The sequence below is a fragment of the Neurospora tetrasperma genome, assembly GCF_000213175.1.
Source record: "Neurospora tetrasperma FGSC 2508 unplaced genomic scaffold NEUTE1scaffold_6, whole genome shotgun sequence".
In the NCBI taxonomy this organism is placed as follows: Eukaryota; Fungi; Ascomycota; class Sordariomycetes; order Sordariales; family Sordariaceae; genus Neurospora; species Neurospora tetrasperma.
The window spans coordinates 1495658-1508172 of NW_009799104.1; the positions used below are offsets into that span (position 1 = coordinate 1495658).

General features: G+C 51.4%; 3 protein-coding genes across 3 annotated transcripts; 1 reads left to right on the plus strand and 2 right to left on the minus strand.

Moving 5' to 3' along the window:
* Positions 1 to 3297: 3297 nt before the first annotated feature.
* NEUTE1DRAFT_87517 (phospho-2-dehydro-3-deoxyheptonate aldolase) lies at positions 3298 to 5118 on the plus strand (the record flags this gene model as incomplete). Its single annotated transcript, XM_009855971.1, has 3 exons — positions 3298 to 3439; positions 3656 to 4435; positions 4493 to 5118. 3 exons carry the CDS (start codon positions 3394 to 3396, stop codon positions 4804 to 4806), a joined length of 1140 nt encoding a protein of 379 aa, XP_009854273.1.
* Positions 5119 to 5859: 741 nt separating this feature from the next.
* NEUTE1DRAFT_148668 (uncharacterized protein) lies at positions 5860 to 6871 on the minus strand (the record flags this gene model as incomplete). Its single annotated transcript, XM_009855972.1, has 2 exons — positions 5860 to 6730; positions 6811 to 6871. 2 exons carry the CDS (start codon positions 6869 to 6871, stop codon positions 6018 to 6020), a joined length of 774 nt encoding a protein of 257 aa, XP_009854274.1.
* A 1724-nt stretch (positions 6872 to 8595) lies between these two features.
* On the minus strand, positions 8596 to 10738 carry NEUTE1DRAFT_124580 (uncharacterized protein; the record flags this gene model as incomplete). Its single annotated transcript, XM_009855973.1, has 3 exons — positions 8596 to 9455; positions 9519 to 10365; positions 10484 to 10738. The coding sequence occupies 3 exons, from the start codon at positions 10736 to 10738 to the stop codon at positions 8596 to 8598; spliced, it is 1962 nt and encodes a 653-aa protein (XP_009854275.1).
* Between the last annotated feature and the right edge of the window lie 1777 nt (positions 10739 to 12515).

A 12515-nucleotide genomic window follows, 5' to 3' on the forward strand; every position in this document is an offset into this window, starting at 1 on the left:
AATAAACGGAGACTCCACAGCACGACGTCAACGGCAGATTGACAAGATGGCCACTAGTTCTTAGGGCTGTAAACACCTACTGGGTACTATGATTGACCAATGTAACCAATGAGAAGAAGTCAACATGAGGAATCAAGACCGTCTTGGTGTTTACAGCGATGTCATGGTTCAGATGATCTGATCTGGTCCTGCTGCAGTCCATGTTATTTTGTCCTGGACAACTTATTAGCGTCTTTTACTGAGAAATGTGGGGAAGACCCTTTCAGCCCCTCGCCTTTGTTGAGACGAACAAGATCACGGCACATATGCGCGCCGTGCAGCCACTGTAAGTGGCCCAATGGTCCTTTCAAGTCTTCAGTCCGTTCTTCGTCGTCGTGGCGAAGATGTCGGGTGGTTTTTTCACAAAGCGAACAATACCTCTAGAGCAGCGACCTGAAGAGCTTCAGCCCTATGCCACCAAACGAGCCCGGTCGAGACGCATGACAAATGACTCTTCAATTCTAGGGTTGCCTCAAAAATCCAAATGTTACAGACCCTCAGGTCAATCTTCAATTGTTTCTCGGTTTGGATGGGCATTTCATTGGCCATTTCGTCCAGACTTGGCCTCTGGTTCCAGACCGAGGACATCACAAGCGTGGACCTTGATGTTCTGGTTTCCATCAGAAATTCAGAAACCAGGTCCCTTTAGACATACTATAACCACACAAGCTCTTCACTCTACTACTTGTCCGTTCCGTCCGCCTCTACTTTAGGAGGCGATGGTCTGTCCTTGAAGTGGATGCTGCAAGATCAGCAACAGTTACCTACGACAGGTTCCAGCATGGTTTGGGTTTGAACGGTCCCTGATCACCTCATAGCGAGATACAGATACTTGAACCCTTCAACTTGGAAATCAGGTATAAGAGAGTATCTCGCAGCTCATCGATGCCAGAAAGCGCGAGCTCGCTACAGCACCTCAAGCTGCAGTCCGTCCCAACGGCCCCTCCAGTCGAGATGAGCATCAGGTTAGGCTAGGTGGTGCTCAGCCTTACAAGGCAACCTATGGACGAGTTCTTATTAGTCAAGCGAAATCGATAGATCGAACGGTATGCCATGCTCCGCAAGATCTGCCAGACCGTAAACCACAGACCGACGGTTTGCTAGAGGCATTGTGTGTACCCAGATCGGTACTTACCGAACTTGCCAGCCAAGGTTGTGGAGTTGCAACTTTGAACCTAGAGGTAAACACTAGACTTTCCAGTTGAAGTCTCTTCCCTCACTTTGAGGCTGTAACCTCTCCACAAATCATACAGGTACTGGGAACACTTTCATATGTACTGAAACAACATATTCGGCCAGTATGTCCATGTGGACAGGTTACTACCCATATAGGTTCTTCTTAGCTTCAACGGCAACCAAGCCATGTTGTCTGATTCAGGAAAAAGAAGCCTTTGGTCTTTCACCGTGCAAGAGATGGCCCATTACTGAGTTGTATAATAACTCCAGTCTCATGACAAGAAAAAGATAAGAAGAAAAAAAGAGAAAGAAAGAAAAGTCAAATACCGACGCTGTATAGAACGAAAGTCAGAATTTGACATCTGTACAGTCTACCACTTACGCGAGGTTGCCAAGTGAACCTTGATGGCCAAGAAGGGTGAAACTTCGGTGCTCTGCTTCCTTGGTATCCTCAGTAACCGCTCCGGCTTTCGGAGTCCGCCGATTCACATGCCCCCGGACAGGATCCATCCCAACACGTCACTCCTCAAAGAACGTGTCAACGAGTAGAGTCCACTCATTCTTGGAAGACATTGTTGATATCGAGTTCTCTTTATCGGTGCTGTTAATTGTGAAGATGGGATGAAGGAGCAAACGTCTTTTTGCTGATGTCTCTAACGTGGTGAAGAGACTTTAGAAGAGACGCGGGAAGTTGCAGAGCGAGTCTTATATTGTCTCCAAGTCACCCACCAAGGTAGACTGTAGGCAGGTCAAAGTTGCCATTGAATGTATCGAAGACGATAGAGGTATATATACAATGACAACGTATGTTAAAAGGGAGAGGCGGTAGGTGGCCTGAGCTTCCACGTACACCCCGTTCAGTGGAAAAGCCAGTACCAAATCTCTTTCATACTCGTCGGCGCCAATCCGAAGAATACGTGCGTAAATAAATCAAACATCAAAATGACCGAGGTTACCGGCGTCCGTCAACTCGCGGCTACGGGTGTCGCTGCTGCGGGCCGTTACGTGATGTCCTCACTGGCATGTCAAGATGCAGTGGTTTATGTTGCATCGAAGCGGCCTCGAACCCTGGATAGCATCAACAGCTTCTTCCCGGGAGCCCTGGTCCATTGGTCCGTTTATCGGACACTAGCAGACGGAAGCGGATGGGGCAGCCGAGTCGTGGTGAGGCCAAGCGCCCGAGACGAATGAAAGAAGCCCGAATTACCACGCCCACAAGCACCACTTGCTAGCCGGGAGTTTCAGCGCCATGTTTGGAGAACTGAAGAACATCATGTTGTCGATCCAATCCATCCGTGGGCTCTATTCGAAAATACAGGGCACTGCCTGGCTTCCAAACTAAGCGTGAATGTCAATGGTAGGCGGCATTTTTCCAATTCCACTCTTCACACAAATTTTCGGTCCCGCTGACTGAGTGTGTGTGTCAGTTTTAACGGGCATGTGTCCCTGCCCCGCACAGATCTTTTCAAAAGTTTACGGAAAGATACACCCCGGACTTTGTGCCTGCCTGCCCGCTTGCTTCCCGCTGTCCACATCCCGTCTCCGTTCGATGCCCTCAGTCACCTTGTTCGATTTTCAATTTGGATGAGAGGCCCCCTGGGTGCTTGAGACCCTCGTACAGTAGTTTGTGAGTCACTACGAGAATATCTGGAGCTGTACCTTGTTTGGCAATATCTTTTCGTCTTATAAGTAGCCGGACGGGGGCGGTGTTTTCTGCCATCTTTCTCTTCATCCCAAAGAAAGTCTATAGACTGTCCAGTGAATTGCCTTAGGCCTGGCCTCATCCGCAAACCCTTTTCGTTAGGAGCTACACTACTTACCTTGCTACTTTCATTGTGCCTTCCATCCGCTCACCTTGGCTTCGGTGGCTGCAGAATTTCTTTGTTATTGACTCCCCTTCCACCCCATTCCCACTAACGCCTTCCTTGTCGCCTCCGACCAGGCCAATCACATTGTCCAATCATACGTTTGCCAACAGGGTCTTGCCTGCCTTTAATTCGCCCTCACCTGGACTTTAAGCTCCTTCCTCTGCCGAGATTCTTTCCTCTCGACCTTGCCAAGCAAAAGTCAAATCACCTCCGTCGACCAGAGTCATTCTTGAACTCAGTTTTCTTGACAGCCTCACCTCTCGACTTCTCCTTCTACACAATCACGGTTTAACTCACTTCAACCGCAACCATGGTCGGCCCTGATATGGTGGCCCTTCGGGCTGATGACACAAGAGGTATGAGCATCATCTCCCAAGCACCGACCCGCGCGGATTATCACAAGCTCGGTGGACATCATGACATCGACACAGTTGGGACTACATATACTTGCGGTGTTCTAAACTGAGCAACTGTCCAAGTTTTTGCGTGCTTTGACTGTTCGCACTAACCAAAAATCTCACTATTTGCTACAAATTCCAAGCACTGTGACTAACACTATCTTTGTTTTCCAGTCGAGGGACAGGATCCCCTCATCCCTCCTGCTCTTCTCATTTCCGAGATTCCCATGACGGATGCCGCTCTCGAGACTGTTGTTAAGGGCAGGAAGGAGGCCGTAGGTGTCATCATGGGCAAAGATGACCGTCTCCTTGTCGTTGTTGGCCCCTGCTCCCTTCACGATCCTGCCACAGCTCTCGAGTACTGCAGCAGGCTCAAGGCTCTTTCCGAGAAGCTGAAGGACGACCTCGTTATTGTGATGAGAGCCTACCTCGAGAAGCCTCGCACGACCGTCGGCTGGAAGGGTCTCATCAACGATCCCGATATCGACTCTTCTTTCAAGATCAACAAGGGTCTTCGTATCTCCAGACAGCTTTTCTGCGATTTGACCTCTGCCGGTATGCCTATTGCTTCGGAGATGTTGGACACCATCTCCCCTCAGTTCCTTGCCGACTTCATCTCTGTCGGTGCTATCGGCGCCCGTACTACCGAAAGCCAGCTTCACCGCGAGCTTGCCTCTGGTCTCTCTTTCCCTGTCGGTTTCAAGAACGGAACCGACGGAAACCTCGGTGTTGCTATTGATGCCATTGGCGCTGCCGCGGCTAAACACCACTTCATGGGCGTTACCAAGCAGGGCTTGGCCGCTATCACCCGCACCAAGGGCAACGAGCACGGTTTCGTTATCCTTCGCGGTGGCACCAAGGGCCCCAACTACGACAAGGAGAACGTTCAGGCTGCGAAGGAGACTCTCATCAAGAAGGGCCAGAAGCTCGCTATCATGGTCGACTGCTCTCACGGTAAGTCTCCCACAACCTTAACACTTGCACATTCCAACAGTGACTGACAAAGACCAGGCAACTCCAACAAGGACCACCGCAACCAGCCCAAGGTTGCCAAGGTTGTTGCCGACCAGATCCGCGAGGGCGAGAAGGCCATCATTGGTGTCATGATCGAGTCCAACATCAACGAGGGCAACCAGAAGGTTCCCGCTGAGGGTCCCTCGGCGCTCAAGAAGGGCGTCAGCATCACCGATGCCTGCATTGACTGGGAGTCCACTGTCTCGACCCTCGAGGAGCTCGCTGAGGCGGTTCGCGAGCGTCGTGAGGTGAACGGTGGCCTCGCCAGCGGTGTGGCTACCCCCAAGCCCAACCCTCTTGAGGAGGACTAGAGGTTTTCTTCCGAAGAGAGTGATGAAACTGGGGTTAGAGAGGCAGTATTGCAGGGAGAGCTGTACCAAGAGACTGTGCAGTGGATACCGCATGTGATGCAGCCTGATGATATCGAGGAGCTGCCCCATCCGTGCGAACAGTTCTGAAGGCATTCAAAAGGAAAACGGGTCATTAAAAGTTCTTGCTTGTAGTTTCACATATGGCGGGGAACCAAAAACAGACACGACCATGGAGTCAGCGGCGAGCAGTAGGAATAGCATTAATGCCTACTAAGACCTTCGAGAAGCATACATATTGATACCCGTATATCTGAACCTCTATTCTCTCTTCGTTTCGCAGAACGGAGCCAGCTCAGGTCATTGTCAATGAGAGATTGCGCGGCTCTATCGCGACAACAATGCGTTGTTCCAAGTTCTATACTAAGATAAAGGCTTCAGTTTGATCAGTATATTTCTACTCAAGCGTAGGTAGTCTAATGTTCCCTTCTCCTAATGTGAGAAGGCCTTGTCTATCCTGCTATGTCGGGCTTTAACGCGTGCTGTAATCCAAGTGTTCGGCATATGTTGCAATGACTCTGGCCCAACTACACTTGGGTGCCAGAGGGTCGCTTCAAGACCTTCATGTACTACACGGGCAACCAATCCAAACAGCTTGGTATACTGCACGTTAAAGTTGGGGACCAAGATCATACGGTTTATTCAGCGGCTCTTGACAAAAACAGAAGGATCATGTGATGTGAGATAAACATCGGATCATCTAGGTGTCTCTTGCTCTCAGTGAACGTCTTTTTGAAAAGTTACCTTTACCTCAGCTGTCGGTATGTATGTGATCTCGCTATGTGACCTGATCAGAAGCTCAACATCCACATCGTCCTCACTCTCAGAGAGCAATAAGTTCAGATAGGCCACATCGTTCACGGCTTAAAGCTTCTGAGCTAGTCCATGCATGCCCTTTCAGCTTAGATCCTGAGAAGAGGTATAACTGAGCAGCACACCTCAGCCGGCTCAGACAGATCTCCGATAGATCCAAAGTCATGAGGATGTTATATCAGTCCTCAGCATATTTGCACCCTGATCACTTGCTTCACCAACCAGCTCACACGCACGTTCAAGCACATGGTTAAATCCCAATCCCTAACCCATAACGCCCCACACAAACCATAAACAGACATAACATTTCATTATCTCCCCATCTTACAATTTGACCGAATTCAGCGCCCTTCCCCTCCAAGGGGACTATATGCCCCCTGTCCTGTACTTTGTTCTCCTCCTCCTCCTCCTCGCCCTTGCCCTCCTGCTCCTCCGCTAAAAGCCCTCCTAAATAAGCCCCCTCCAATCCCTCCCAAGCCACCAGCACCAGCACCAGCATTCCCACCGGCTCTACTGCCTCCGATATTACCAGTCCCCCCAAGACCACCCATCAATCCCGACCTCCCCCCAGCACCTCCTCCCCCTCCTCCAAAGCCAGAAACCCGTCCTTTCTCCAAAACCCTCCTCACCCCTGCCCATCCCAGCAGTCCCGCCGTGCTCAAAATGAACCCCCAGACAATGATCTCGTCCTTCCTGCTATCTCGCTGAAAACAGGTCGTCGTCACGTCCTTCTCTTCGGCGTCTTTGCAGATCGGCAGGTTGTATTGCAGGCAGAAGGCGCGGTTGCATTGGGTGCAGGAAGAGGAGGCTGCGCGTTTGGATCCACCGAGATGGAGGAGAAACTGTGATTGATCGTTCGGGGAGCGTGGGCTGTTTGGGGGTAATGCGGTGGCGGTGATGGTCGCGGTGGGTTTGGACGGTGGTGGTGGTGGTGGTGGTGGTGGTGGTGGTGGTGGTTGTTGAGGATTGTTGTTGGCTGGGTCGTCGGGTTGAGGGCCGAGACGGATTATGGTGCTGTTGGAGAAGCAGGTGCATTTACAGAAGGTTGGGGCGGCTGTGGTGAGGAAGATAGGTGTTAGTAAAGTAGGTTCCATGGGAGATGGGAAGACACGGCAAGGCAAGAGGGAAACGTACAGGCGCTGACGAGGGAGAGAAGGGAGAGGACGAAGATGGTCAAGATGTGTATTCGCGCCATTGATGGTGGTTGTTTATGTGATGGTATATATTAATAAGGCTGGATACAGTAATGAGGATCACGAAGCGTTATCGGCGCATTGGTTTCGTTGAATGGAGGTTGTCAGCTTGGAAGATCGAAGAGCTTCGGTTGAAACTGCTTGGTTGCAGCGACTCGATTTCGGCGGCCGCGCGCAGGCCGGTCGGAGGGCTGATTGACCGGGCCCTTGGGGACGGCGAACTCGGAGACTGGTATATCGGACGGAAGTTGTCCGGGCGACCTGTCGGATCGTTGGTGGTTCGGCGCAAACAATGGGTAAGAGAGCTCCGTCGATCACATTGCGGGAAGCGGCCGGCGGGGGTGGCAGGGCCGCAAGGGTCGAGGTAATCAGTGGTTCGGTTGAGTCGATCGCAAATGCCAAGCCATTCCCTCCAGTTTGCCTGCCGCCTGCCTTGATGCGCCACACTAGTACCAGTGGCAGGTGCCTGATCATCCAGTAGCCACCACATCCCCAGCTCCACTCAAGCCACCCAGCCCCACCAGAAATTGCACTCATGCACAGACCACTCACACCCGTCCCCCAAGGGTATAAGAAGCCCTCCACCCCATCCTCCTTCTTAGACTTTTCTTTTCTTCTTTTTTTCTTCGCCCTTCGGGGCAATTTGGTCAATTTGAAACGATACAGAGAAGATTAGCATGGCCCCTGCACTAAGGATGACACGCTACTCAAAGAGACGCTACCAATTTTTTTTTTCACTTTGTTCCCCAGCTAAAGGGTTGGGACATTGGGAAGAAAAGCTTTTTGGATTGATTGACGTTTCGCGGATGATGTTTTGAAGTCGTCACTTGGTTGAATTTCTAAAATCACTGCGAAATCATCGTCAAAAATTTCCCATCCGACACGTGCATTTGCCGCCCGCCGTCCTCTTATGTCACTACTACTGGATGTCCTCGCATGAGCGTCTAACCACACCATGGCATGTTTCGCACATCCTCCCGTTGTTAGCTCAGCCAGTCGTCTCTGTCCCAAGTCCCATTGCCTTCAATTTCTCGTGCGCTGTGATACCGTACCCAGCTTGTGACTACAAAAGTATCAAGACGAGTATTGGACGACAAGTTCACGAAACAGGACATCACATATCATAGAACCACCAGCTCATATATAATATTTACACATAATGCATGCGCTTGTCCCTGACAATATTAATGAGACCTTTAACATTATACCCGGGGTATACTCTTACTACACATCCAAGCGTCTTTATTGCGCCTTTCAACTTGATATCTACACATTTCCTGGATAGGAATATTCCAAAGGGACTCTAGCCGACGTGTTTTCGAACTCTTATAAATTATAATCCCTATTACAATCTTGCAATAACCATCTGTATGCTACCTATGACGAGCGGTATCGGACTGGTTCAATTTAACCAATTGATTGACGCCCGCTAAGCACAGGTCTCGTCTGTCATAGAAGACGAGATGCGATAAGCCATCCGCAAACCCTGGGTATAGTGTCCACCTTCAAAGCCAGTCAAACAAAAGAAATTTTGCCGCTCCAAACGCCCTGATAATGCCGTGAACTCTCCATCGATCTTGCGAGGACCCCTACAAAACTCCCCTCGCCTCCAAACCTTCTTGTCATTCGCACTCTGGTTCACTCCCTCTGTTTTCAGAACCATGTCCGCCACCAGCGAGCGGCGAAACCACTCTGACAAGGCGCTGAATGATCTCGATGTCGATCCCTAAGCCAGACCAGCAGTAGCACTCATCCGACTCAACCTTCGCTCAGCCTTTGTAGTCCCATTGGCAAGAGGACTGGGCGTGGGACTGATGTTGGACTCGGCAAAGTCAGCCGTGGCACTGGTCCGGCTCGCTCTCCGTTCTGCCTTTGTAGACGCAGTGGCAGGAGGACTGGGCATCGGACCCGTACTGGCGTTGCCAATGGGGTCGTTGTCGTTAAAGCTGGTACTGGTATTTGCCCTCGCAGGCGTACCAGGCATACCCTTACGAAGCTTGTTCGTCTCCTTATCCGACGACATTCCAAACCAATTCTTCTTCATGCTCGTCTTTCTAATATCCGTCCAACCCAGGAAGAAGGCAGTCAACACTGCGAGCACGCCAAAGCCCGCCGCCAGGTAAAACACGTTGTGGACGCCCTCTAGATAAGCGCGCATGACGTACTTCAATAGGTCTTCCATCTTCACCAGCTTTTCGCGGTCCTCCGGCTTGGGACTCAGGCCAATAGTGCCGTTGTTGATCAGCGCCTCAACTTCCTCGCGGGACATGCGGCGCTCCAGGGCCATGGTGATGGAGTGCGCGAAGATGTTGTTGGCGAAGGCAAGGACGAGGGCGGTGCCGAGCATTTGGGTGAACATAAGCAGGGTGATGGCGATGGTGGTGTCGATTGGGTGCATGTTGGCTGTCTGGACGGCGATGGTGGGCATTTGCGTGCCGAAGCCGCGGCCGGCACCGTTGATAAGTTGGTAAACGGCGATAATGCCGAAGTGGGTGCCGCTGTCGATCGTGGACATGAGACCGCAGCTGACGGAGCAGAGAATGCCGGCGACGACGGCGTAGGGGATTATGTAACCGGTTCTCTCGACTGGAAAGTGATCAACTTGTTAGCATTGTTAGCGAATCAGGGAGATCAGAGAGTATGACTTACCCAAGAAACCTCCCGCGATGCCAAAGAACAGCTGAGCGCCAAAGCCGGGCAACAGTTCGAGACCGCTGATGGTGGGCGTCTTTCCCTGAACCGACTGGAAGAAGATCGGGAGAAAAAAGGACATGCAGTACACCGTTGTCATGATGAACCACTGTGTCAAGGCGCTGGCCCAAACGACGCGCTTTGTCATGGTGGTGACTGGCAGCAGAGCATTGTCGCCCTTCCTGTAGTTCCAATATCCCCAAACACCGAAGAGCAGAACAGAACCGCACAGCGATCCGAGAATTGCGCCACTACTCCAGGAGAAAGGCCCGCTAAGCTGGGCGGTGGTGAGAACCCAGACGAACAGGAAAACGGCGGGAGCCAGAAGTGCAAAGCCGAGGAGGTCGAATTCGCGGTGCAACCTCCTGAGAACCCTCCACGGATGAGGCTTCTCAATCTGCTCCGGAACCTGCATGAACATGACCGGGAAGAATAAGACCATACCGACTCTGAGGTTGATCTTGAAGCAAGCGCGCCATCCATCCTTGGTGTGTTGTGTCAACAGTCCTCCAAAGAGCGGTCCGGCTCCAACACCCATCTGAGCAAAGGCAATGACGCAACCAATGACGGACGCACGGCGCCTAGGGCTGGTGATGGCGGTGATAATTGTGAGACCGCCGTTCCAGATGCCGCCCGCTCCAAGACCCATGACCGCTCGGCCTGCAATCAGCATACCCGAAGTTTGAGCTGCCCTGCAGATGTAGGATCCAACCATGAAGATGAGAAGGAAGAAGTTGAAGGTCCATTTGGTACTGAAACGGGTGTAGATCTTGCTGGTCAAAGGCAAGACGCAGGCATTGGCGAGCTGAAAGGCAGTCGCATACCAAGCTACATTCTCTATGCTCTTGAATTCGGTTGAGATAGTTGGAATCTTTGGCAGCGTTAGCGCTTTGAGTGTATGTGGGAAGCGCAAAGAGACTTACGGCGGTGGAGAGAATGGAGGTATCGAGGATCATCAGGAAAGCCGCAACCGTAACGCAGATAAGAGCCACCCAGAAGTTGACGCGGGGTACCCATCTGAGCAAAGTTGTTGAAGCCTGTGAGAGAACGCTCATGCGATTGGCGTTGCGCGCAGTTCGGTCCTGAGGCGGACGCTCTTCAACGGGAACGTCGACCAATTCCACCTCGTCCATCGATGAGGATGGCGCCGGTTTGGCGCGCGGCGTAAAGGGCGTCATGGTTAGTTTTCTGATAGCATCCGGATACGAATAATGCATCAATTGCGCAACTGAAGTGATATCAGGCAAATGCTGTTAAAAGCGGGAGGGTTCCGGAATCGCGACGATCGGGGTCGAAATTAGAATTGACAGCAAGGGGCAGAAGCTCGGGAAGAAAAAAGAAAGGTGGCCAAGCCGGCAACCCCGAACTCCCTTCACTGGACGGAGGTTTTGTCCACGGAGAAAACTTTAGACGATTCCCAGGTCTCCTCCCAATGCTCGTCACCTCGTGGCCCAAAACCTTAACGGTCCGGTAGAAGAGCCCGCCAAAATCAGCGGTTTGATATCCGGACGGCCCAGATTCACACAGTGACTGACGCACTTGGCGCCGTTTCAAAACGTACATCGGCCTCATGTAACCAAAAAGCAAGGTGGACAAGAATCAGTAAAAATATGTGATGACTTGGAAGCCGTTAGCAAAAACATGGTCATGGACAGGGAGCAGAAGCAGCAAGCTGGACGCGCGGGAGATCTCCCTGATATCTCCGGGGGGGCTTGAAACCCGATAATAGTCGGAAGCATCGGTTTTGCAGACAGGCATAAGCCATTAAATCATAATGCTCGACCCTGTTTGCTCCGTGCATCGTTCATAGAGACAATCACAGTTGAGCAGATCGGCGAAGGCGTCGGTTGATAGTGGGCAGAACGTCGACGTACTTCACTTGACATGCTTGGACGTTAGTAGCTGCCCTCCAACCATCCATACTGTCCATTCCTTATGAAGATAAGCGCGACATCGTGTATTGGTCTCTCTTGGCTGACAACTCGGCGATGGTCGCAAGGTTCCAGACGGCGTATTCCAGGTTCCAAAAAAACACGAGGAGTATCGCGCAAGACGTAGCGCCATTACGTGAGAATGAATCCATGAAGTCAATTGAAGCCGAGGTAAGCATTGGGATGAGGTAGGTAGTCATAGAACATCCAGATCGCAGCGGACAGTCGAAGTCAATGAATACGTACAGCATGGTGTTGATGTGGTGATGGAACGTCGTTGTTGAGTGTGGAGTGATCTTGAGGCTGATGGGCAGGCTTCCCGTCCTGCCGTTGCAACCAAACCCCTGTCAGGTCCATGCCCAGGCGGGCACTGTCACTCAGCCCGGCCCCCACTCATTAGTGGGACCATCACAGTGAATGGCTCGTGCGCTCCATTGCTGCCGGCCGGCAACGTTTGCCCTCACCCCATGTCTCCTTGACCTGAAAGTGAGGTATTGAAGATCAATACAAATACCTTTTTATTAGGTACCCTTGATGAAGAATTGGTGACCTGCTGAGGTCAAATCACCGGTATCCTCTCCCACCCAGACACTCAAGTCCAAACACATCATCACAACTTCCAGCACTGAGCACTCCGATCTCTATGAAGTTGCTGCTTTCTGGTCTGTCAGGCGAGACTACATGTCCCGGTCATGAGGTTCAAGGCCATCCTTATGTATCAGCATACAGCATTGTATCTTACGTCGGTGGCCTGGAGAAAAAGCCGAATGACAGTCAAGAGACTTAACGAATGAACCCTTCCTTTCGGTCAACAATTTCTTCTCGATATTTCTGTCAATTAAGGTTCGAGTGAGCCGAATCCGGCGCCACGACGGCGCGGCACGTTCAGCTGAGCTTGTAAATGTTTATCACATCTGCATGCTGCCAAGTGACAATTGGTTTGTTCAAAGAACTGGACCTCCATGGGTATAGAACAAGCAATACCTACCTAGAGGTATCTACCCCTGATATCGATATGGGAAAA